The sequence below is a fragment of the Leguminivora glycinivorella genome, chromosome 11 (assembly GCF_023078275.1).
Source record: "Leguminivora glycinivorella isolate SPB_JAAS2020 chromosome 11, LegGlyc_1.1, whole genome shotgun sequence".
Classification (NCBI taxonomy): domain Eukaryota; kingdom Metazoa; phylum Arthropoda; class Insecta; order Lepidoptera; family Tortricidae; genus Leguminivora; species Leguminivora glycinivorella.
In genome coordinates this window covers 14,458,456-14,480,002 of record NC_062981.1, presented here as the reverse complement: position 1 = coordinate 14,480,002, position 21,547 = coordinate 14,458,456, and the positions used below count along the sequence as shown (strand labels likewise).

Genomic DNA, 21,547 nt, shown 5'->3' with positions numbered 1-21,547 from the left:
CTTTAAAACTTCAATCTCAATGGCAGAATTGGGACATTGAAACCCAAGAGGTTATGGCGACTGGTATACATTTGAAGCTCAGATGCGTGTAGTTGTTACGAACGCAGAGGTCGATATATGATAGTGGAGAGAAAAAGTCGGGTAAAATGATTTGAAATTGGAAGGAGCTTGGGTGGCGCCGAAGGCAGACTCGCTTGGATGACGGCGGCGGTCGGAGGGTGGTGAATTGGTGATCGTTATTTTACGTAGGTGATTTTGAGCGGGAAAGGAACATGTCTTTTATTTAGTAAATCATATATGCAAGCTGAAGCAACGTGTCAATATTCATCAGCTATATTACTTACATTACATTACCTACTGTCGATATCAAACTGTCAAAATTTAAAAAAAAAATCGATTCCCTGTATTGTATCCATCCAATCCTACGAAGTAATTATGTTTACAACTTATTGGTACTTACCTAGTACCTACATAATTAATTATTATACCAAGTTCTAAGCTATGAAAATGAATATACCTACTTTCAATCTCTTTTAGGTGGGTATAAATCAAAAAATAATATTCTAAACCCTGTCACTGTCACCAACCCATACATCGATCTCATTCAATTTAGTCTGAAAATGCAGAAAAAATAAACTACCTACATCATCCTACATGTATAAAGTCAAAAGCAAAAAACATGATTCCAATCCTCACAACAGGGTGCCCTATACAGGATGCGCCATCACCGATGCGATCAGAATGGCGACCGTACACATACCTCTATATACGCGGTAAATACGCTCCGAAGATGATGGACAAGATAAACAAACGACGAACACGACGGCCGCTAGCGCTGTCCCGCTCTCGCCGACCGGGAGGCGGAGCGAGTGGAGGGAGGCGCGATGGAAACGGTTAAATGGATATTTTTTGTGTCTTGTCAATGAAGGGACGCCCGGCCCCAGGAGTCAGTCAGTTGCACCCGCTTGCACCGCGCACCCATGTTGCACGATTACACCGACCCGCGAAATATGAATTACGAACACTGTGACTACATGACAGTTCCTATAAAGCGGGAGAAAGACTCCGAGTATCCCGACGACGAGAACTTCTATAGCTACCCTCCTATGGAAATCAAAAGGCAATCCGCGGAGCAGGGTTTCGCGCCCTCCTCCCCGACACACCTCATGGATCTCAGCAACGGTAACGAAAGGCCGACGCAGCAACAGTGGCCGTCCAACGTTATATTCGACAGTGATGAACGAGAGTACCAGCCCCAATACCACCCGTATGAGACAGACTACGGCCAGGACCGGCAGCGGCAGAAAACATTCTACTTCGACGATTCCAACTCGCAGGACACCGTACGGACGTTCTACGAACAGAATGAAAACGGGGAATATAGAGCGTCCACTGAAGAGCGCAGCGACGGAAGTGACGAGCAGCGGAGATCGAAGAGGCGTTCCTCGAAATCGTCGAGAAAAAAAGCGCAGTCGTTCCAGGAAATGCAGATTCAACGCATGATGGCTAACGTGAGGGAACGGCAGCGGACGCAGAGTCTCAACGAGGCCTTCGCGAGCTTACGGCAGATAATACCGTCGCTGCCGAGTGACAAGTTGTCTAAGATACAGACTCTTCAGCTAGCGACGCAGTATATCGAGTTTCTATACCAGATTTTGTCTAATAACGAGTGCGCGCCGAGCGAGACGACAGATTCCGGCGGTGAACACGGCAAGTACTTAGCGCAGGATAAACTAAGCTATGCTTTCTCTGTGTGGAGGATGGAAGGAGAGTGGAACGGACAGACATGATTCTCATTTAGAGTTCGACCAAAGAAAAAGACGCTTGATATATTCCATAGTATTAAGAGTTGTTGATTATTTTTAAAGTGATGATTTATAATGATAGATAGAACTTTTCACAATGTTGCATCTGGCATAAAGGGCATTCGTCCAAGTGATTTTGTACATAATACATTGTTACAAAAATGTGATAGTTATGTAGGTATTTTTAAAAATACCAAAGACGTGTATATTTACACGCTGTTGACGCTGTATATAAAGTTATTAGAAACTCCAAAGAATCACGAAGGCATGTTAAAATAAATTAAATAATATTAATCTCGTAGGATTAAGTGATTATAGTTTAAAAAGCTGATTACCAAAAATTAAAGCACAATATTGGTAAGAACCATTAGAACCTACATGTATTGTGTTATAAATTCCAATAAAATTTAAGCATTAAAACAATTTATTTTATTTTACTATCCTAGTCCAGACGGTTTTTATGGGTTGCAAATATAAAACAACAAAAATTATATTTCACCAATTTATTTACACTATATTCATTTTGGTAAATTTTGCAGTGAATTACAATAATAACTAGGTACATACTTATATGTTTATAGTAAGACTGCTTTAGTTACATTGTAGGTAGTATTTAAAAGCATAATAAAATACAAGTTAATACCTACTATTAGTGATTTTACATACATACTTACTATTAGTAAAATATGTACTTGTATTTTATTAATTTCATTATTCAATCCGGCCCAACCAATAATATTTATGAATATTTGCTTTTAAGAAAAAAGTTTATTGACAATAAGGATCCAATACTTCAGGGGTCATCCATTAATCACGTCACACGTTTAGAGACTAGAAGGGGGGTCAAGAAATTGTCAAGTTAGGGAGGGTAATAAACTTTGTGACATCAAACAAGTCAGTGTGAAAGCTTATACATACTTTCGATAATAGTTTTTGCAATGTCAAATCGATTTTTATTTTTTTTGTTTGGGTTTGGAATTCTTTTCTAATTTTTTTTTATGAAACAAATTCGACAAATTATTTAAATACGCCTGGCGTAATTTCAGGATGAGCACTATCTATAGATTATATCGGATCAAGCTAATTTGGTAGAGATTTTTATAATCCGGCTGTGCAAGTGTTAGGTACGCAATAGTCATAGCATAATTAAATTTAAGTTAAACATTTAAAAATAACACTCGCATAATTTAATCACTGTCAACTTAGCTTGGCCTGACTCTGTTTACCTTTTATTATGCTATTAGCTCTTTATATACAACTCACAAAGCCTTTGCTAAATATCAAGATATTATCGATCACAATCAATAAGTAAAATAATATAAAAGAAGCGTATTACATATGACTTGAATGTGAAGAAATAAAATAAAAATCAAATTGTGCTAAAATCAGACCATAAACTTTTATACCTCCCCGCAAGTAGCACCAGTAATAAAATAAAACCACGACAAAGACACGCAAATCAGTGAGCAAAAGCGATTAGATAAAATTCGTGTCATCCAAAATGTCACCCAGCTTAGTCAAACATGACCTTAAATAACTTGAAATTACGAGTTAACGCGCGCGACTTCGTGAATGAATGACTGTAGGAGGTCTCGCAAAAGCCCACGGCGGTCATTAAAATTACCAGAAGGATAATACCACAGATAATCCTTTGTTCTTAATTACCTCATTAGACACAATAATCCCTTAAAATGTGTTCATTCCCAAACAAAAACACTGTACAAAAATATGCGTAAAATGTTTACAATTTGATTTATTTTACAGCTCATCAAAATTTTTATATAAAAATAATTTGTGATTACGATTATTGCTTAGGTAACCGCGTACCTAGAAAACATATAAAACATCGAATATTATACATATGCGGTCAGAGCGAACCTTTTTTAAAGTTTTAATTATCTTATTACTAATTATTTCACTTAGGACTCCCATAAATCATCACAGACTCTGCTTCGTTTGTATTTATTACCAGTTGATTTATCTGCAAACAAAACATGTGTGTTTATAAATTACCGAAATATACATACAACAGAAATAAGTTTTAGTAAAAATTTCATTTTTTGTACAAGGTATTATCGTTGCTTTTTTTCCTATATTGCCACAGAAAACTAACACTCATCCAGACAATAAAAAAAACCCCAAATTACGTACGGCTACTTCTTGTCTCCATCATCAAACCAGCTCGAAATAATAAATAAATAAAACAATAATAAAACCCCAAATTACGCACGCCTACTTCATCAGATCAGCTCTATGTCCACTATGTCATCATAATAGTTATTAACATATCTTTACACATACTTACAATTTTCATGCGTACACGGAAAATTTATATAAAGCTTGTAATGAACGCAGCAGGAATGTATTGGCTAGTCTTCATACGCGTCAAACCCTGGGGGGTCGACTATGTCATAATAATAGAACAAGACAAGATTACTCGAACTAAATATGTGATAGAACGAACAAAAATGGACAGAAACTTACATTTACAATTGTTTTATAAAAATTGGATCCTGCCAAATTTTGCTCTAATCAAATGTACGTACACTCTATACTTTTCCAAAATGATGATGAAATTAAACGTTACGGATAGTATGGTTTTTGAAACCATATTGGAATGAAATTAATTTAAAAATTCTTGCTTCGAGAAAGATTCAGTTCTGGGGGCCGATTTTTGAGTCTCACGGCGTTCGAATTCAGAAAATTGTCACTGAAAATAATAGGCAATTCACCGTTTTCAACCGGTATTTTAGTGAAAGTGAGACTCAAAAATCGGCCCTCAATTCTGATTCTCAAAGAAGAGATCTAAACGTAGGTATGCCTCGAGTGTGAGGTTACTACTTTTCTGAGAGCCTGTCGATTGGGCAAAGGCCTCCCCCGTTTTTTCCATTCTTCCCAATTTTTATTTATTTCGTTTAATTAACTATATTAGCGATACCCACAAGAAAATGCGCAATATTTAAAAAATACTCATATACTTATATTTTAAATCTGATTTATATTTTCTTTATCTTCGTAATACCCATCCCTAACATACTAGTACACCACTCGTACTGTAACATAACTAATATATCACTAGTCAACGGCGTACACAAAACTTCATTAATAATGCAGCCAGCCTCGAAATACGTAGTTATTTCTATTAGAAAAGCTTACCTCATTTGGCACACTTTTGTCTAGAGACACCTGCATATCGTCTACGTCCTGTCTTCCATCCATGCCTTGTATGTCACCCTCCGACAATATCCAGCCCTCCTCCTTGAGATCCACCGTCTTCAACAAAGGACAAAATTATTCTATAACATAAAAAATCTGAATCCATATCAAGATAAAGAATGATGAAGGTGACGCATTGTTAAATAATGAAATCTAAAAATGAGGCCCTTGTTTGCGTCCACGCGCCTCGCGATACATTCGCACCAATACGTCGGAAAGGGACAAACGAACTATATTTAGATTTAGGTTAATTTACATGGTTTATAACTTATTAGTTTATAATTTTTAATCGTATAACGGCAACTAACGGTCGTTTACCAAACAGTTAATGAGTTTTGTAATTGCTGATTAAATCCAGGCCCTGCGGCCATTTACATTATACAATGGGTCGTCTTGACATTTCACTCATGCGACCAACGTTTGCTCGGCTGAGGCAGGTTGCTCGGCCGAACAAAACGCGCTCATGCCTCGGCCGAGGCACGTCGTCTACATAGCACGCTTGCCGCTTGAGTACATTGCCTCGCGGCGGGTGAAATAAAAATGGGCATTGTTTTAAAAACACAGCATCACTAACAAAAACAATTGTATAGATACAGTATAATAAATGCTTTTACTTTGTTCCTGCAATTTAGATCGCACATAAATTCGTCCACACTTCCACACAATTACTTCAAAATATGAAATGTCTAACATGTTAATCCAGAATATAAACTATTTGTGTGACAAGTCAATGCACGCGAATAATATTTAAAACAATGTATTTTCATGTGCAATGACGCATGCCAAAAATGTCTCGGTTCAAATATCTCACGACAATTGATGAGAAAATGTCGGTTTACGACAGTGTATAGTTAAAGGTGCCGTGCATATTGTATCTTACGCTGCATATTAAAATAATAGTACAAGGGCCGAAAGTGAAGGATTACGAACGAGAGGCAGTTTGAAGCCCGATGCCGAAGGAGGGCTTTAATAACTCGAGTTTGTAGTCCTTCAGCCGCCCGTGGGCTGTGATATACACAATGTTTTTCATCACACTCGCGAAGTAATAAGCAAATTTTAAACTAAATGTATTGAAATACCTACGCTGACATTTAGAACATTCGTCCGTCATCTTGTAATTTTTGGCAGGTCGTGGAAGACCCCGCCCAGGTATTCACTACACCGCCCTAGGGCGGTAAAATAGCTCATTACGTGTCAGTATGCAGGCATGTAATAACACAGTATACGAGCGAGTGTGATGAAGAATAATTTAGGCCAGTGGCCCGTTTCTCAAAAGGTACAAGCCTTGTATTACAAGTGTGTTTTCATGACAACCCATACGATTTGACACTTCGCGCACTTGTAGTACAAGGGTTGTACTGTACCTTTCGAGAAACGGGCCCCAGGTCGCACTGTAGTAGGGTAACACCATTTGGGGTAACTGAGCGCACTAAACAAGTGAGTGCACATGTGTATCTTCTAAACGAGATATGGGAATGGGGCGCGCCGCTCTCCACTTTAGTGTTACAACCTTACAACGCCTTTTGCAGTAATTTAAGCATCCGAAGTCCACTTTTACAAGATAATGACTTATAATTAATTAGTTAGCCTCACATAACGAGTACGTGAACCGCGAACTTGAGTTTATTCTGCCTGTACATTCATTAAATAATAATCTTACCGTTTTAATGACAACGTCCAACTCCTTATTGGGCATTTTCAGAATTTGGGTCCCCCCCAATTAGCAAAAGTTGTTAACAAAAATTAACTCACTGTCAGTTTTGTGACGACAATTAAGCATAAAACCTGTCTTAAAATTTACTTTTTCACATTCTGAATGTAGATTATCGCTTAAAGTTTATGTAATTAACACAAAAACAGTATTTTTATTGAAGTTTCATGCTTAATTGTCGTCACAAAACTGACAGTGAGTTAATTCTTGTTAACAACTTAAGCTAATTGGGGGGTCCCAAATTCTGAAAATGCCCTATTATGAATTTATTTGATGTGGTCCTTGAGCGCGAATGTTCGCGCGTAGCTCGCCCCACATAAGTGCAAGTTAACTTGAGTTTAATATTATACAGGTGTAGTGCGAAAAGAGTTGCCTTCGAATTGTTACGGAAACGTACGAACGTGTCATGCTATTTCAGTCAGTCTCAGTACAAGATGTACTGACATTGACTGAACTAGCATGACAAAAACGAACGTTTGCGAAGGAAACCCTTTTCGCACTACTTCTGTCTTGAACGTTAGGTACATAATAATCTTACCGTTTTATTGACAGCGTCTAACTCCTTATTATGAACTTTTTTGATGTGGTCCTTGAGCGCGAATGTTCGCGCGTAGCTCGCCCCACATAAGTGCTTGTTAACTTGAATTTATTCTGCTTTTATATACGTTACATGGGTAATAAATAATCATACCGTTTTATTGACAGCGTCTAACTCCTTATTATGAACTTGTTTGATGTGGTCCTTGAGCGCGAATGTTCGCGCGTAGCTCGCCCCACATAAGTGTTTGTTAACTTGAATTTATTCTGCTTTTATATACGTTACATAGGTAATAAATAATCTTACCGTTTTATTGACAGCGTCTAACTCCTTATTATGAACTTGTTTGATGTGGTCCTTGAGCGCGAATTTTCGCGCGTAGCTCGCCCCACTTAAGTGTTTGTTAACTTGAATTTATTCTGCTTTTATATACGTTACATGGGTAATAAATAATCTTACCGTTTTATTGACAGCGTCTAACTCCTTATTATGAAATTGTTTAATGTGGTCCTTGAGCGCGAATGTTCGCACGTAGCTCGCCCCACATAAGTGCACGTTAACTTGAATTTATTCTGCTTTTATATACGTTACATTGGGTAATAAATAATCTTACCGTTTTATTGACAGCGTCTAACTCCTTATTATGAACTTGTTTGATGTGGTCCTTGAGCGCGAATGTTCGCGCGTAGCTCGCCCCACATAATGTGCATGCGAACTTTAAGTTGTTCTGCCGCGCGTGCGTTTCTGTGTGAGCTCGTACCGCGTATAGTGATGCGAAAGGCCTGTAACAAAAAGTTATATTGATTCTCGTTGACATAGAGAGAGTTCATTACATGAGCTATACAAGTTCGGCAATAGTACATTGTGCAACAAGGGAGGTAAGGGGGTCATTGAAGACGCTTGTCATTCAGGCAGGAGTAAATAATAGACACAAGTCTTTAATGTCCTTACCTCCTGAGTTACACACAATGTTTTTCATCACATTTGAGAGAAAAATACAGAGGAAACAGTCATAAGGCAAAACCTTCAACCGGCGGCGTTGCATCCAAAAGTGTATCTTGATCTACATCAGATTATTCATATTAAATCCAATATCTGGGCGACCGAGCTTCGCTCGGTTCTATTTTAATATATCACGTCTTTAGATACAGTATACAGTGACAGACGGACAGACAGACGGACAGAGTCGCACCATAAGGGTTCCTGTTGTACCTTTTTGGTACGGAACCCTAAAAAGACAAAAAACAAAAACTTAATTTCGGGCCGGGAGTCAAAAGTTCGGAATGCGTTAGTAGATAATAAACGCTTACTATGTTTATAATTAAGTAAGTTACCTGGCCCCGTAGCCGAATGGCATTTCTCCGACGCCAAACGAAAGCGATACGCCGCTGGCTCTGTCGCGCCAATACGCAAGCGCGATAGAGATAGATATCTACTAGCGCTTCGTTTCGTGAGCGTTTCGTGAGCGATTGTGCCATTCGGCTAGCCACCCTGTTACAATGTTGGCAGGAGAATGGTTTCGTATTTGAGTTCTTATGCCCCGCTAGTTGCACGCTCGTCTTGAACGCCTTCGGGCAGTACGGACATTTGTACGCGCGCACTTCGGAATGCGTTAGTAGATGATTATACATATATACGGTCACTATGTTAATATTGTTAACTAATTAAGTAAGTTACCTGTTACAATGTTGGCAGGAGAATGGTTTCGTATGTGAGTTCTTGTGCCCCGCCAGTTGGACGCTCGTTTTAAACGCCTTCGGGCAGTATGGGCATTTGTACGCGCGCACTTCGGAATGCGTTAATAGATGATGGTTGTATACGCTGTGCGCTTTAAACCTGGGTACAAACATAGAGAATAAAATTTTACACACACCCACGCTTATTACAATAACCAAAGCTGAAAAGACCATAATGAATTTTCGCAAAATTATATGTAAGTTACAAAAACCCACATTTATTTCATTTTGAAAGATATAAAATCCGTACTCTATAGGGAATATGCATGATTTTTCTTGTTTTTATTATACGATTCTACTATTTATTATATTACTAAAAATAAATGTAACAACAACACATTCAAAATATAAAGTAAAAAACTAGAAAAAATAATTAAAACCATTATCATATAATAGTACATTACGATACAAGTGCGTAAAAAAGGAAGTTCGAAACGAGTGGCGATAAATTAAAACACGACCGAAGGGAGTGTTTTAAATCGACACGAGTTACGAATTTCCTTTTCGCACGTGTATCGTACGACGTTTTTCAGTACAGATGAGCCTCCGAAGTTTCGACCTAATGAACCACTTCTCGCACTAGTGCGTAAAAAAAACGACATCTGTACTGAAAAGGTAATTTAAACGCGGCCATTTTGGCACGCTCGATCGAGCGTAATCTGACGTCACACGGCAGCACCGTACACACGAGTGGTCACTTACAAACGTCAACTGTATAATGACGTCACTTTGCGTTTTGAGAATTTGTGCAGGAATTTAAAAAATCTACTTTTTAAAAATTTAATTTCACTATTAAACTGCGACAATTTAAAAAGTATTTTGTATAAGTATGTATTTTAGCAATAAAGATTACAAATAAAAAAAATTTGGCCATTTTGGAGTTACGTGCATATTCCCCATTACACATATTGGATTTTGAATGATATAAAAACTGTACTAACCTCTTGTTGCAATGTGGGCAGGCGTAGGGCCGCGCGCCGGTGTGTGTGCGCATGTGTAGCGTCAGACAATACGACACGCGGAACGATTTGCCGCAGATTTCGCACGAGTGTGGTTTTTCGCCTTATGACATAAAAAAACTTACATTATATTTGTATATTCGATATAACTGAAACTGTAAAGAACAGAAGGATATGTCTCTTCTTTCTAAACTAAGCTCTAAAATGGACACATTATTTGTGTAGGACGGATGTTATAATATAACCCAATAGAAAATATTATAGTAGTCCACTTAACGAAACTATTTCATTTATACTTTCATATTTATTGACGTCGACTATCAAACAGTATGAGACTGGGCCTGAATGTTACCACGATGATGCCACAAAAAAAATGTAAAAACCTATAAAAAAATTTTTTTGAAAATCCGTTCGGGAGCTACGATGCCACAGACAGACACACACACACAAACAGACAGACAGATAGACACGTCAAACTATAACACCCCATCGTTTTTGCGTCAGGGGTTAAAAATGGGAACCCTATTTTCCATAGATATTAAATCAATTTTAATAATAAAACTACCGTGAGACACTGACATATTAAACTTGTAAAATCGGGTACCTCACGTAAAATTGTCGAAGATCGCTCGACATGTTTCGCTCCGTAACGACGAGCATTTTTATTGAGCACGCGCGATGCCGATGGTATCCCGACGCAGACTGCGACTGATGGTATCGCACGTGCTCCTCGTTACGGAGCGAAACATGTCGAGCTATCTTCAACAACTTTACGTGTGTTACCCGATTTTACATGTTTAATATGATACTAAATAAATTTAACGCTATGTGTACAGTCGAGTTCATAAATATGTGTATATTTCTTCACCTTAACCACACCTCGGACTCTGGCGATATATGAAAGAGGCGCGTTCCTAGCAAACAGTCTAAGCTCGTGTAGGTGAACGCGTACTACGCTTGTATGAGTGAGATATGACAGGTCGACTGTTCGCATTTTTGACAGGCGGTAACTGTGAGGTAACCGAGAGGGGGTGGGCGGCACTTTTAGCGGGGAGCGGGAGTGGCCATACTGTACGATAGTACTCTTTATTATACTGTGCCTTAACTCTATGCAATAAGGTGAAAAAATGTAGACATATTTATGAACTCGACTGTATAACTCAATAGTCAATACATACCAGTGTGTATTCTCTCATGCTTGACCTTCTCGTGCGGGCGCGCGAACTGCCGCGTACAGTACGAGCAGTTGTACGGAAGGGACTTGTCTTGCTTGTTCACTGGCGCCTGAAACAGATACCATTTTAATTAGGGATGTACCGACTAGTAGTCGGCGATTAGTCGGCGACTAGTCGGCAAAAAAGGCCGATTAGTCGGCAAATAGGAAAACAGTACAAAAATAAATTAACGGATGATTTATGGTTATATTATGTACGTATTCGTTATGCCTTTGTTTGTCAAAAGAACAAATATCTGTAATTATAACAGAAATAAATGTCCTACCTAAGACTATCGGTTTCATAGGCAGGATCACTATTTATAAAACGCTAAAACATGGAAAATGAGTATAAATATTCTCATAAACCTTTGACCCTGAAAAAAACATTAAAAGCGCGAAAGAACCAAAAATGTCATTCAAACATTCTAGTGAATTTAGTCGAAAATTATGTTATGGCCGACTAGCCGACAAGTCGGCCGACTAATCGGGCATCCAGGCGCCGACTAGTCGGTAGTCGGCCTAGTCGGCCAAATCACTACTCGGTACATCCCTAATTTTAATCCTTATTTTAACATAATGACTAATATGCTTGTAGAAGGAAGAATTCCAATGATTCATTCATCAGCAGATGTTCGTTCACGGGATATTTTACGATATAAACTGCTTGGAAAATGGTTCTGATTTGTTCCGATTTCTGAAGTTCGACTTCTATCACTCTCTTAAACAGACAAAATGTCTAAAAAACACGGATAAAGCGAGTCGGAGTTGCCCACTTTGAAATAAAGAAACTGTATTGAAATGCACGCACCGCAACAGCGGAACTTTGAGAACCCGGAAACGGATGCTTACACTTTCTTGGTTACAGTGTATATTCGTCGTAGCTTGTGATATATTTCATATATATTATAATACTTTATCTAAATTGTGCACGCTCATATGCATATCCAGATATTCACTGGAGTGGAACTTGCGGTTGCATACATCACAGTTGTACTTATTGTCCGTGTTGTGCGAAGTCTTGTGAACCGCGTGGTAGTCGATAGGGATTAGTTCGTCATATATAAAGATTTAAAAACATTAGCATGTTGATTCAATTAAAAGAAAAACCATTAAAATTACAAAAGCAAAACTGAATCGGTGGAGGAATATTGTTCCAGCATTTGCTCGCCCTATATCAATAACTCTCCCTAAATGGAGCAGCCTGTGCCACGAAACCCGTAAAACGGCCGCTTATGACGTTCTACGTTAGTGGAGGGAATTCAAGAGAGAGAGGTATATGTCGTACCTTATCTAAGTTGTGCACGCTCATATGCATCTCGAGATATTCACTAGAGTGGAACTTGCGGTTGCATATATCACAGTTGTACTTATTGTCCGTGTTGTGCGAGTTGTTGTGAACCGCGCGGTAGTCGATAGGGATTAGCTTGTCGCATATCGAGCAGATGTACTTGTTGTTGCTGGTCTCTGTGCCTTCGGATTCTACGGGTAGTTCTATTGGTCGTGCTCTGTGGAAAGAAATTGATATTATAGTCTAATAGAAACATTGCGGATTGTGTTCACTTAAAGGTCACCTCATTTATGCTATTTTCTTATTCGTAATCCTATTATTTAGAAAACGTAACGCAACCTCTGATGAAAATTTGTCTTTTTCTGGCCAGCAGAAACGTTAAGTGACTGATAGACAAATGATTGTCAATGGCTCGTCAGATTTCGATTTGCAACTAGATTTTCTCTGCCTTATGTCAGAATTATATAATATTTTGCCTGGCTTATATGAAGCGAAATATTAAGGTTACAATTATAAATGGCATTAGAATACGTACTTGACTGGATCGTGCATCCGTTTGTGCAGCTTTAACGATTTGTTACTGGGAAATATGGTTGAACAAATATCACATTTGAACGGCCCTGTCGAGTCCGTCTCTTCTGAAACAAACAAAATCATCGTGTAGACCCTTATCGACTAAAACACCAAGATTATAAATTGTCACTGATCTTGAAAAAAAAACTCGTATCTTCTTCTGTCAATGAAAAGATAAATCTTGTAACTATGTTTGCTTTGTTATAGAGTTACTGTTTTTTAACTTTGAGTACCAGTTCTTCTTTAGCCTAGCTAGGCTAAAGTACAGCTGCAAGTACAGGCCACTGTAGGACTATGTCATAGTGACGTTATAAATCAGATTGTAAGAAATCTCTTGACGTGGTTATAAAGTGGTCTAGGATTCCAATTGGTTGACTGTACATGCCGGTGGCCGCGGAACAATAAAACTCAATGTCGGTTACTAGCGTGCGTAGCGTAAATAGGTAAGAATTATGAAACTCGGCATTTTTTCAACAACAAAGCAGTGAGTCTTTTGTACTTGTACTATAATAATTCTATCGTAGCAGTGTGAGATACTAGATTTTTTCAAAGTAGTGACATAAGGTTATTGTTAGTAAATAATTTGTGTTTGTCAAGGTTAGAACAAATGTATGTGGAAAAATAACTTCCTTGGGTGACACATGCGTGATATGGTGGAACAATTCGCTGATTTTGGACGAGGTCTTGGTGGCTCCATTGGCAGAGCACTGCAATAGTGATACAGAGTTATAGACTCATGGGTATTTTTTACGCGATTCATACTCAGAATCACGAGGTCTTTCGATTCTGATAGGAGAAAAAAATGTCCCAAGATTTCCATACATTTTTCTAACGTTCCATTCCGGTACCGCCACACAAAATGTATGAAAAAATGGTAACGGAATGGGACATTTTTTTTCTCCTATTAGGATTGAAAGAGCTCGCGATTCTGAGTGGAAACCACATAAAAATTCCCGAATCCGAATAAAAGTGGGGTGGACAACTTTGAAAGAAATGGCCAACCCAAGAACATTTTCCACTTTTGAATTTACTCTAAGCTTAATATACACCGTGTTTCACTTAACACTAACAGTTTGTTCAGAATCGAGAGTAGAATCCATTGAGCTATAATTATCTTGATGGGGGTAATATTTTTATTTAAATTTGTATTATTAGTTATTTTTTACGTGCCTATTCTATTGCACTCGTAAGACAACATTGTGTATATTGCATTGCTAGAGGTTGTTTACCTTTTTCAGTATTTAGGGGTATTAATACTGGCTGGTTACTTGGACGATTATTTTTTCCGCTACGAGTTTGACGTTGTTTGTCAGTTTAATCTTAATGTTTATCATAAGTCATAACAAATTGAACTCGTACCTAATTACAACCTTGTCATTTTGAATATTGGGTTTAAATTTGCTTACTGCGATTACCTGTCCAATTTGAAGTTTACTGTGACAAAGATTTAAAGTGTTTTACAGTGACATCTTAGCTGTCTATTGGTAAACCTTATGTCGTTGCAGTAACGTACACAAATAGTTTTATGGTTTATGGTGGAAGTTAGCAATTATTTTATTGAGTGTAGAGCTAAAAGTCAAGTAAAGCTGTACAGAAAATTAAAATTTCAATTAAAAAAAAGTAAGCATCAGATTAAAAGATGAATACTCTAGATGAGTTTAAAAAAATAAAAATCAGTTGGGGTGTCTGAGGTTTTGAGTGTTACCGGAAACACGTTGTATAGCGTTATAAGCAGACGTTTCTGATACTATTTGAAAATTAGTAAACAGTTTGACCCTGAGATGGATGAATTTTTGGGTAAAAATGCAACCTGACTCATGGATTTAAACTGATAAATGTTTTTTTAACAGATTCCTATGTCTTCTGGTTAACAAACAATATTCTAAATTAAAATGGAGGATACAGGGAATAATGTCCAAAAGGCATGAAATAAATGGTTTTAACACTTTTAACTGAACAGAAAATGACATTGAAACATGAAATTAATAACAAAAAAAAAACCAAATATAAAATGAATGAAAGATATAAGCATGATGTAAATAATAAATATAGGAGTAAATCATACCATGAGCTTTGTGGATTTTCATATGAGCACTTAATGACTTAGAATTTTCATATGCAACTGAGCAGTGTGGGCATTGGAATTTTTCTGAAATAAACAACAGTACTATTAACTTGTGACCGATTTTCACTACACATTTGAAAAACAAGTATGTTTGGCCTGTGAGAAAATGGCTATCTAAATAGTTGAATGCTAGTTTAGTCTTGGCAATGCTTATCTTAGCTATCATAGGCACTGGTCCCACCAAATAAGCGATGAGCTATCAGCCACAGAGACGAACAAAAGATAATCTCTCCAGTGTAAATAAAAGAGACGCGATGATAGCGCGACGCGAGCGAGTTATAGTTCGTCGCCGAGCGATGAAGTATAAATCACACGCTCTCTCTTTTATTACACGGGAGAGAGAAGCGACTGTCTTTTGTTCATTTTTATCGCCGATAGGGCCCGTAACTTTCATGCCGATGACATCAATTTGACGTCACGCTGCTTATAGGATGATTCAAATAGTTTTATTGTAATAATTAATCAACTTTTATCATGTACAAATGACTTCAAAAGTAAGCTATTCATACGTGGAATAATTAATATCTACTTGATACGTGAAACGAAAAGGAAACAATTTGTTTTGTTTTAATAATTTATTGAAATATAGTAACAAACATAATTAATAAAATGAATGTAAAAAATAAACAAATAATTTAATTTACTTTTCACGTATCAAGTAAGTATTAATTGTTTCACGAATGAATATATTAGTTTTGAAGTCATGATTAAAATGATTGATGAATAATGATTAATTATTAAATAAAACTCTTGAATCATACTATATGCAGCGTGACGTCAAATTTATGTCATCGGCATGAAAGTTACGGGCCCTGCTCATCACTTAATCACTTTAGGTGGGGCTTGTGTGCCTTAAGATGGTTCGCGGTCCATACAAACATTAATTGCGTAGTAGTAGGTAGACAAAGGCATGTCTAATTATCTGTAACTACGCTTGCTTTGGAGCCTGCATTTAATTAATATGTTTAGTTGTTTACTCACGAGGTTTACACGGTTGTGACTTGAACTCGTCCAGCGAAGTGACGTAGATGTTACAAGTCATACAGTTGTACACTTTCACTTTTTTGCCTCCTTCCAGCATTTGCATTTCTTTCACTATAACCTTGTGGTAGGGACCTTTTTTAATATCTGAAATTTAAATAACATCAATGGGGGATATTACGAAAGATTCTGCATAGAGGGCGCCTCTATTACTGAGGGTCCGAGCGTGTGTCTAATGAATTTCGTTACCTGCCAGTGATAAAGAAGTTTTGTATTTCACTATAGGCCTCTGTAAACAAACGGCCTGTCTTGATGCATCAACGTCATACTGAACACTTGCGTTTTTGCGCGCGACTACATACTTACTAGAAATCGTATAGATGAGCGCGTGAAATCTCGTGAAATTTTATGAGCAGGTTATATAATTAAACGGATTTTTCATTCATTTCATTGAGGGATTTTGAAAGTGGCATACTGTAATTTTAAGTCTAATAGCTACTTGTTTACCTAGTGTTGTTTTTAATTTCAAATGCCATCAATAGATTCTCTAATGTCTCCATAGATGATATAGTTTCTTCGTATGTTTTACAGTTGCCCTAATTTTACTGTTATGCTGTTATTTCACTAATAAAATAAAAATCTTTGTAAGCCATACCTTCCTTTTGCTTCAAATTAGTGACAACGCTGTCAACTTGCACCATTTTTTTCTCAACCATCGCGACGGGCCGCGGAGGCTTCGACTTCCTCTCTACTAACAAATCCGTGGTTAAAGGTTCCATTGATACTGTAATGATAAAATAACAATGAAACTAATGTCTATACTTAAAGGACTTAAACCTACACCGAGGCAAACGACGCAACGGAGCCACGCTTTTACGTCATCGCGCAAATCAATTGTAATACTTTTATTGTTTGTAATGTCTTTTTAATGTTCTTATTTACTGCTTTTAAAATTTAAGTTTTATGACGCATTGGATTTATCTATAATGTCAAAATGTCTGGGTTTATCTGGAAAAATAGAGAGCTGGAAGAGCTAATGGCAGTGACTAATATAATTGGCGAGATCAAAGGCACACGACTCCGCTGGCTCGGCCTCCTGGAAAGGATGGGAGAGGATCGTGGTGTGAGAAGAGCATATGTGGGACACCCGGGTGGAAAACGTCCGCGTGGGCGTCCCAGATATCGCTGGTACGAGGAAGCCCTGAACGACCTGTCCGCACTCGGTGTATCCAACTGGCGTAAAGTGGCGCAGCGCAGGATAGGGCAGAGTGGCGATCTCTTGTGTCGGAGGCCAATATCCTTTTTGGGTCGCTGAGCCAGTGAAGTAAGTAAGTCATTTAAATATGTTTTCAAGTAAAAAAAAGGTAGGTTTCATTGGTAACTCAATCAATATAAGGCATGGACACTATGGACAGGGAATCATAACAACATGTGTTACTGAAATCTTCCACACAGAGGTCTTATTGGCCAATGCAAAAAAATCCCCCAATGTGGGCCCCCCAATGAAACAGAGCCTTTGCCTCTTTGAGTTCAAATATGGCTATCCAAGTTTTTAAAATATCTGAAGCATTACTCGACATGTTTCGATCCATTTCCGAGGATCTTTTTCAAAGAGTAACGACCCTGCCTTCACTCGTCGAAAACGCGCGGCGCGCATTAAAACATGAGTAACGCTTCAAATACTTATTTTTAAAAATAAGCTTGAGGGTCACGGGAGTTTTATAGTTACAATTCACGTTTTATATAAAATTCGGAGCAGTATCATGAATTTAGCACAATTGGTGAGGTGCCACAGAAATTTCGTTAAAGTTAAACTTACAATGACTATCATCTAAAGTAGCATTGAGCAGGACAGGTGCTTCCACAATATCTCCGGTGTCCGTGATGACGCGCCGAGACTGTTGCAGCTCCCCGGTTGTTACATCCTCACCATTCATTTGCTCATATTCCATAGGTAACTGGCAGCTATCTAGCGACTCCTGGAATCATTTAGATTATGTATTTTATGTTTGTTTATTTCCCAAAGTATTAAGGCTGTAATGTAAGGAAGGAAATCAGATCCAACTTTAGGTTGATGTAATAAGCCTTTATTTCCTTAAAGTCAGATATATTTTTGATATTTAGTCTAGGGATAAAAGTGTTTACTTCAGTAGGTAATCTTTTTCAAAGTCTTTACAGTGCTGTCTTTTTTTCCGTCATGGCTACTCCTCGCTCGCTAATTAAAGCAAGATGAATTCTTGGACAGGCAACTCTAGTACAATGAACCCCCTCTTTTTAGCCTTTACAGCCATCTTGTTCAAAGGTCATCAGTAGGGACCTAACTAGCTTCATAATTGTAATACATGATTGATTTAAAAACAGCCTGGTTTTGGTTTGTAAACCATCGAAATAACTGGTTGAAAGATTTGTAGAAAGATGATACAAGTCTCCTGTTGCCCAGAAAAAGATGCATAAACAAAACCCTTTAAAAGTTTCTCATATTCACCTCAACAACAACTTCCTGATCATTGTGATAGTTCTGTATGTGCTCTATGACGGAGGAGAAGGACACCCCACATGTGTTGCAGCTGTAGATTTCCTGGGACTCCTCTGGTTCATTCTCAGGCATGAGTGGGTCAGGGTCGGCTGCCTCTAACTTCATGTCTGCAAATAGATATGTGGTTGAGTGCATTTTGTACTCTTCATTAAGATTAAATGTTTGTGTCAAACCAATAATGACTATGAACATATTTTATTTTTATATTCTTATAAATCTTGTGAATTTTTGTGATTGAAACTACAAGATTCCTTCAAGCATTTAATATTTAGGACACCTTTGTTATCTTGAGGATTATTTTTATACTTACATACATACATACATACATACATACAATCACGCCTGTTTCCCAGAGGGGTAGGCAGAGATCACGGATTTCCATTTACTACGATCCTGACAAACCACTTTCGCTTCACACACTTTCATAACGTTTCTCATACACGCTCGTCGGTTTCGAGTACTTCTGACCTGGCCTTTTTGCAATATTTCCCCGATTTGATCAAGAAAAGTTCGCCTAGGTCTTCCACTACCAACTGACCCTTCCACTCCTTTTTCATATACTTTCTTCGTTAATCTCCTCTCATCCATCCTCTCTACATGCCCAAACCACCTTAACATACCCATCTCAATCTTTGTCACCACATCTACATCCACTCCACACTTCTCTCTTATCACGCTATTTCTGATCCTATCACTCAACTTTACACCAGCCATGCTTCTTAACGCTCTCATTTCCACGGCATTCACTTGACTTTGAAGTCTTTTCTCCCACACCCAACTTTCACTACCATACATAAGTGTAGGCACCAAAACTCCTCTATGCACTGCCAGACGTGCTTTTTGCGACACTTTCTGGCTGCCCATAAAAGCGTTTAGTGCTCCATTCACTCTATTCCCAGCATTCACTCTCCTTTCAATATCTTTTCCATTTTTATACTTATATAAATAAATATATAGGCTATTAGACTCATATCTAATTTGGAACAAGAAATGATTGTCTTCTGTTATATTTGACATAAGAAACCAATATTTAATGATTTTGGGTATTAAATGTGTACAATGACTAAGTATTTTTAATTTAAAATTGCTAGCAATTTTTTTTTTAATTTTGACCACCGAAAACGCCGTCGGCCGTGTAGTGACGTCATAGAATTAAATTAATGTCAAATCAATCACTGAAAGTGTTGTTTTCGCACTCAATAACTTCATTCACAGAAACTCTATAAATGACATGGCTGATCTTGTTTTTGCCCGATTACGTAAAAGTGTTCTTTAAAATTATTTTTTGCAGTTTTTAAGTCACAATAAAATATAGTGATCCTTTTTTTCGGTTAATTGGACAGTAGGTAAGTAATAATATAAGAAACTTTAAACAAGGCTCAAATAGCCTATTGTGTCCAAAGGTCAATAAAGTTTAAAAAATAGTCCCAATGTGCCAATTAAGTAACAAAACTGATATTCCATCATTTACTCCCAGTTGTTCACGGAAATTTTTATTTCTAGTGTCTATTTAAACTAATAGAAATATAACAAGGGACACATCAGTGTTATTTTTGTGTGCAGCAAAACCTGTCAGCCACAAAGCCTTTACCGACCATAAATCAATACATACTAAGAGGGTCACTGGCTAGAAACAAATTTATTTAATTACTAAAGGGGCTGTGTCATGAAAACGGTTGAAAAACACAGCTATTCACAATGTAGCAATTACCTTTAACTGTAGTCAATGAAATAGTGCCATCACTATTCTGCTTAGTGAACACCGTGCTTCCAGAATTCAACATGGTATCTTCCTGCGTGACTATGACATACCGGCTCTCACCATCCTCCTTCACCAGCTTCAGTTCCTGCGTCTGGAGGCAGGGCTTGGTGAGCTGCTTATTCAGTAGTTCTACGTACATTCTATTTATATCTGACACATCTTGGGATTGGTTTAACATCTGATCTGCTTGATTTTCTGTAATGTTCAAATTTAGTAAGTTTTATAAGAATGCCAGGTTGTATTGTGGCTACTATAAAATAATTATCATAATACCTAAAGTTGAATTTAAGTTATTCAAATTGGAATTAACAGACCTGTTACATTGTGATGTGCTAGAGTTGGAGTCCCTTCAGCAATATTATGAATTGCCGCCGAAACTATAGGGCCTGAGGTCACCACCTCAGTCTTCTTAGGCTTTGGTACACAATTACTTTGATTTAAATGATCTAGCATATGTGATATTGAGGAACATTCATCATTGCATACTGGACAGCGCAAATTAAGCCAAACTTTAGACAAGTGATGAACTAACATCTCTCTAGAATGAAATACCTCGCTACAACATAAGGGACATTTCAACAATAGGTCGCCCATTATGAGGTAATTACATGCATTTATTCTTAAACCCTAAATCTTAAAAGTTACAAGACTATTTTGTAAACATAATCTAATCATTCCTCGGCGACCACCAAGTGCTAAATTCAGATTATTTATATACACTTTTTAACCTGAACAACTTCACACTAATAGAAGATTAGACGAACGAAAATCCAAATCAACGCAACGAAGTGCGGCGGACATGACACATCTTGACAGCACGTGTCTATGAATAGATCGCCTGGATCGCCTCTGTATACCATAGACTAAGCTTTCAAAGTTTTTTTACAAATGTCTCACGTCATGCTACATCACTATTGTCAAAACATTTTGAGTATTGAAACAATAAACGAAGAGTAAAATTGTTTTAAAATAAATCTTCATAAAAAACTTTACAACCGTTTAAAATATACCAGACGTTTAAAAAAGTTGGTTAGGTGGTACATTTTTTTTACAAAAGTGAAAACAAATTCATAGTGCTTGCAACACTTATCACAATAAAAA

The 21,547-nt window shown here is 37.5% G+C and overlaps 2 protein-coding genes across 7 annotated transcripts; one reads left to right on the top strand and one right to left on the bottom strand.

The window, feature by feature from the left end:
- The first annotated feature begins 822 nt into the window (after positions 1–822).
- LOC125231153 (twist-related protein-like) lies at positions 823–2,226 on the top strand. Its single transcript, XM_048136514.1, has one exon. It carries the CDS (start codon positions 981–983, stop codon positions 1,788–1,790), a length of 810 nt encoding a protein of 269 aa, XP_047992471.1. The 5' UTR covers positions 823–980; the 3' UTR covers positions 1,791–2,226.
- A 73-nt stretch (positions 2,227–2,299) lies between these two features.
- LOC125231270 (zinc finger protein 358-like) lies at positions 2,300–21,271 on the bottom strand. 6 transcript variants are annotated; one of them, XM_048136694.1, is made up of 16 exons: positions 20,761–21,252; positions 20,396–20,641; positions 18,634–18,791; positions 17,968–18,127; positions 16,804–16,932; positions 16,149–16,295; positions 15,108–15,191; positions 13,005–13,107; positions 12,467–12,686; positions 11,144–11,249; positions 9,948–10,068; positions 9,044–9,106; positions 8,761–8,857; positions 7,884–8,051; positions 4,962–5,078; positions 2,300–3,786 (listed from the first exon to the last, which is right to left on the bottom strand). In XM_048136694.1, exons 1-16 carry the CDS (start codon positions 21,038–21,040, stop codon positions 3,721–3,723), a joined length of 2,265 nt encoding a protein of 754 aa, XP_047992651.1. In that variant the 5' UTR covers positions 21,041–21,252; the 3' UTR covers positions 2,300–3,720. The 6 variants fall into 6 exon arrangements, with proteins under 6 accessions (XP_047992651.1, XP_047992650.1, XP_047992654.1 ...); XM_048136693.1 differs by having other exon boundaries at positions 8,761–8,894; positions 9,081–9,106; XM_048136697.1 differs by lacking the exon at positions 8,761–8,857 and having other exon boundaries at positions 7,884–8,052; positions 8,948–9,106; positions 21,175–21,271.
- Positions 21,272–21,547: the final 276 nt, after the last annotated feature.

Bases quoted from the DNA above. Each gene is read 5' to 3' on its own strand.
- LOC125231153 (XM_048136514.1), top strand. From the start codon at position 981: ATGTTGCACGATTACACCGACCCGCGAAATATGAATTACGAACACTGT.
- LOC125231270 (XM_048136692.1), bottom strand. From the start codon at position 21,040: ATGGGCGACCTATTGTTGAAATGTCCCTTATGTTGTAGCGAGGTATTT. The intron at 9,107-9,947 runs GTTAGTACAGTT...GTTTGTACCCAG, and splicing joins TGCCCACATTGCAACAAGAG to GTTTAAAGCGCACAGCGTAT. The intron at 8,053-8,947 runs GTAACTTACTTA...TTTTTGTTACAG, and splicing joins TCCTGCCAACATTGTAACAG to GCCTTTCGCATCACTATACG.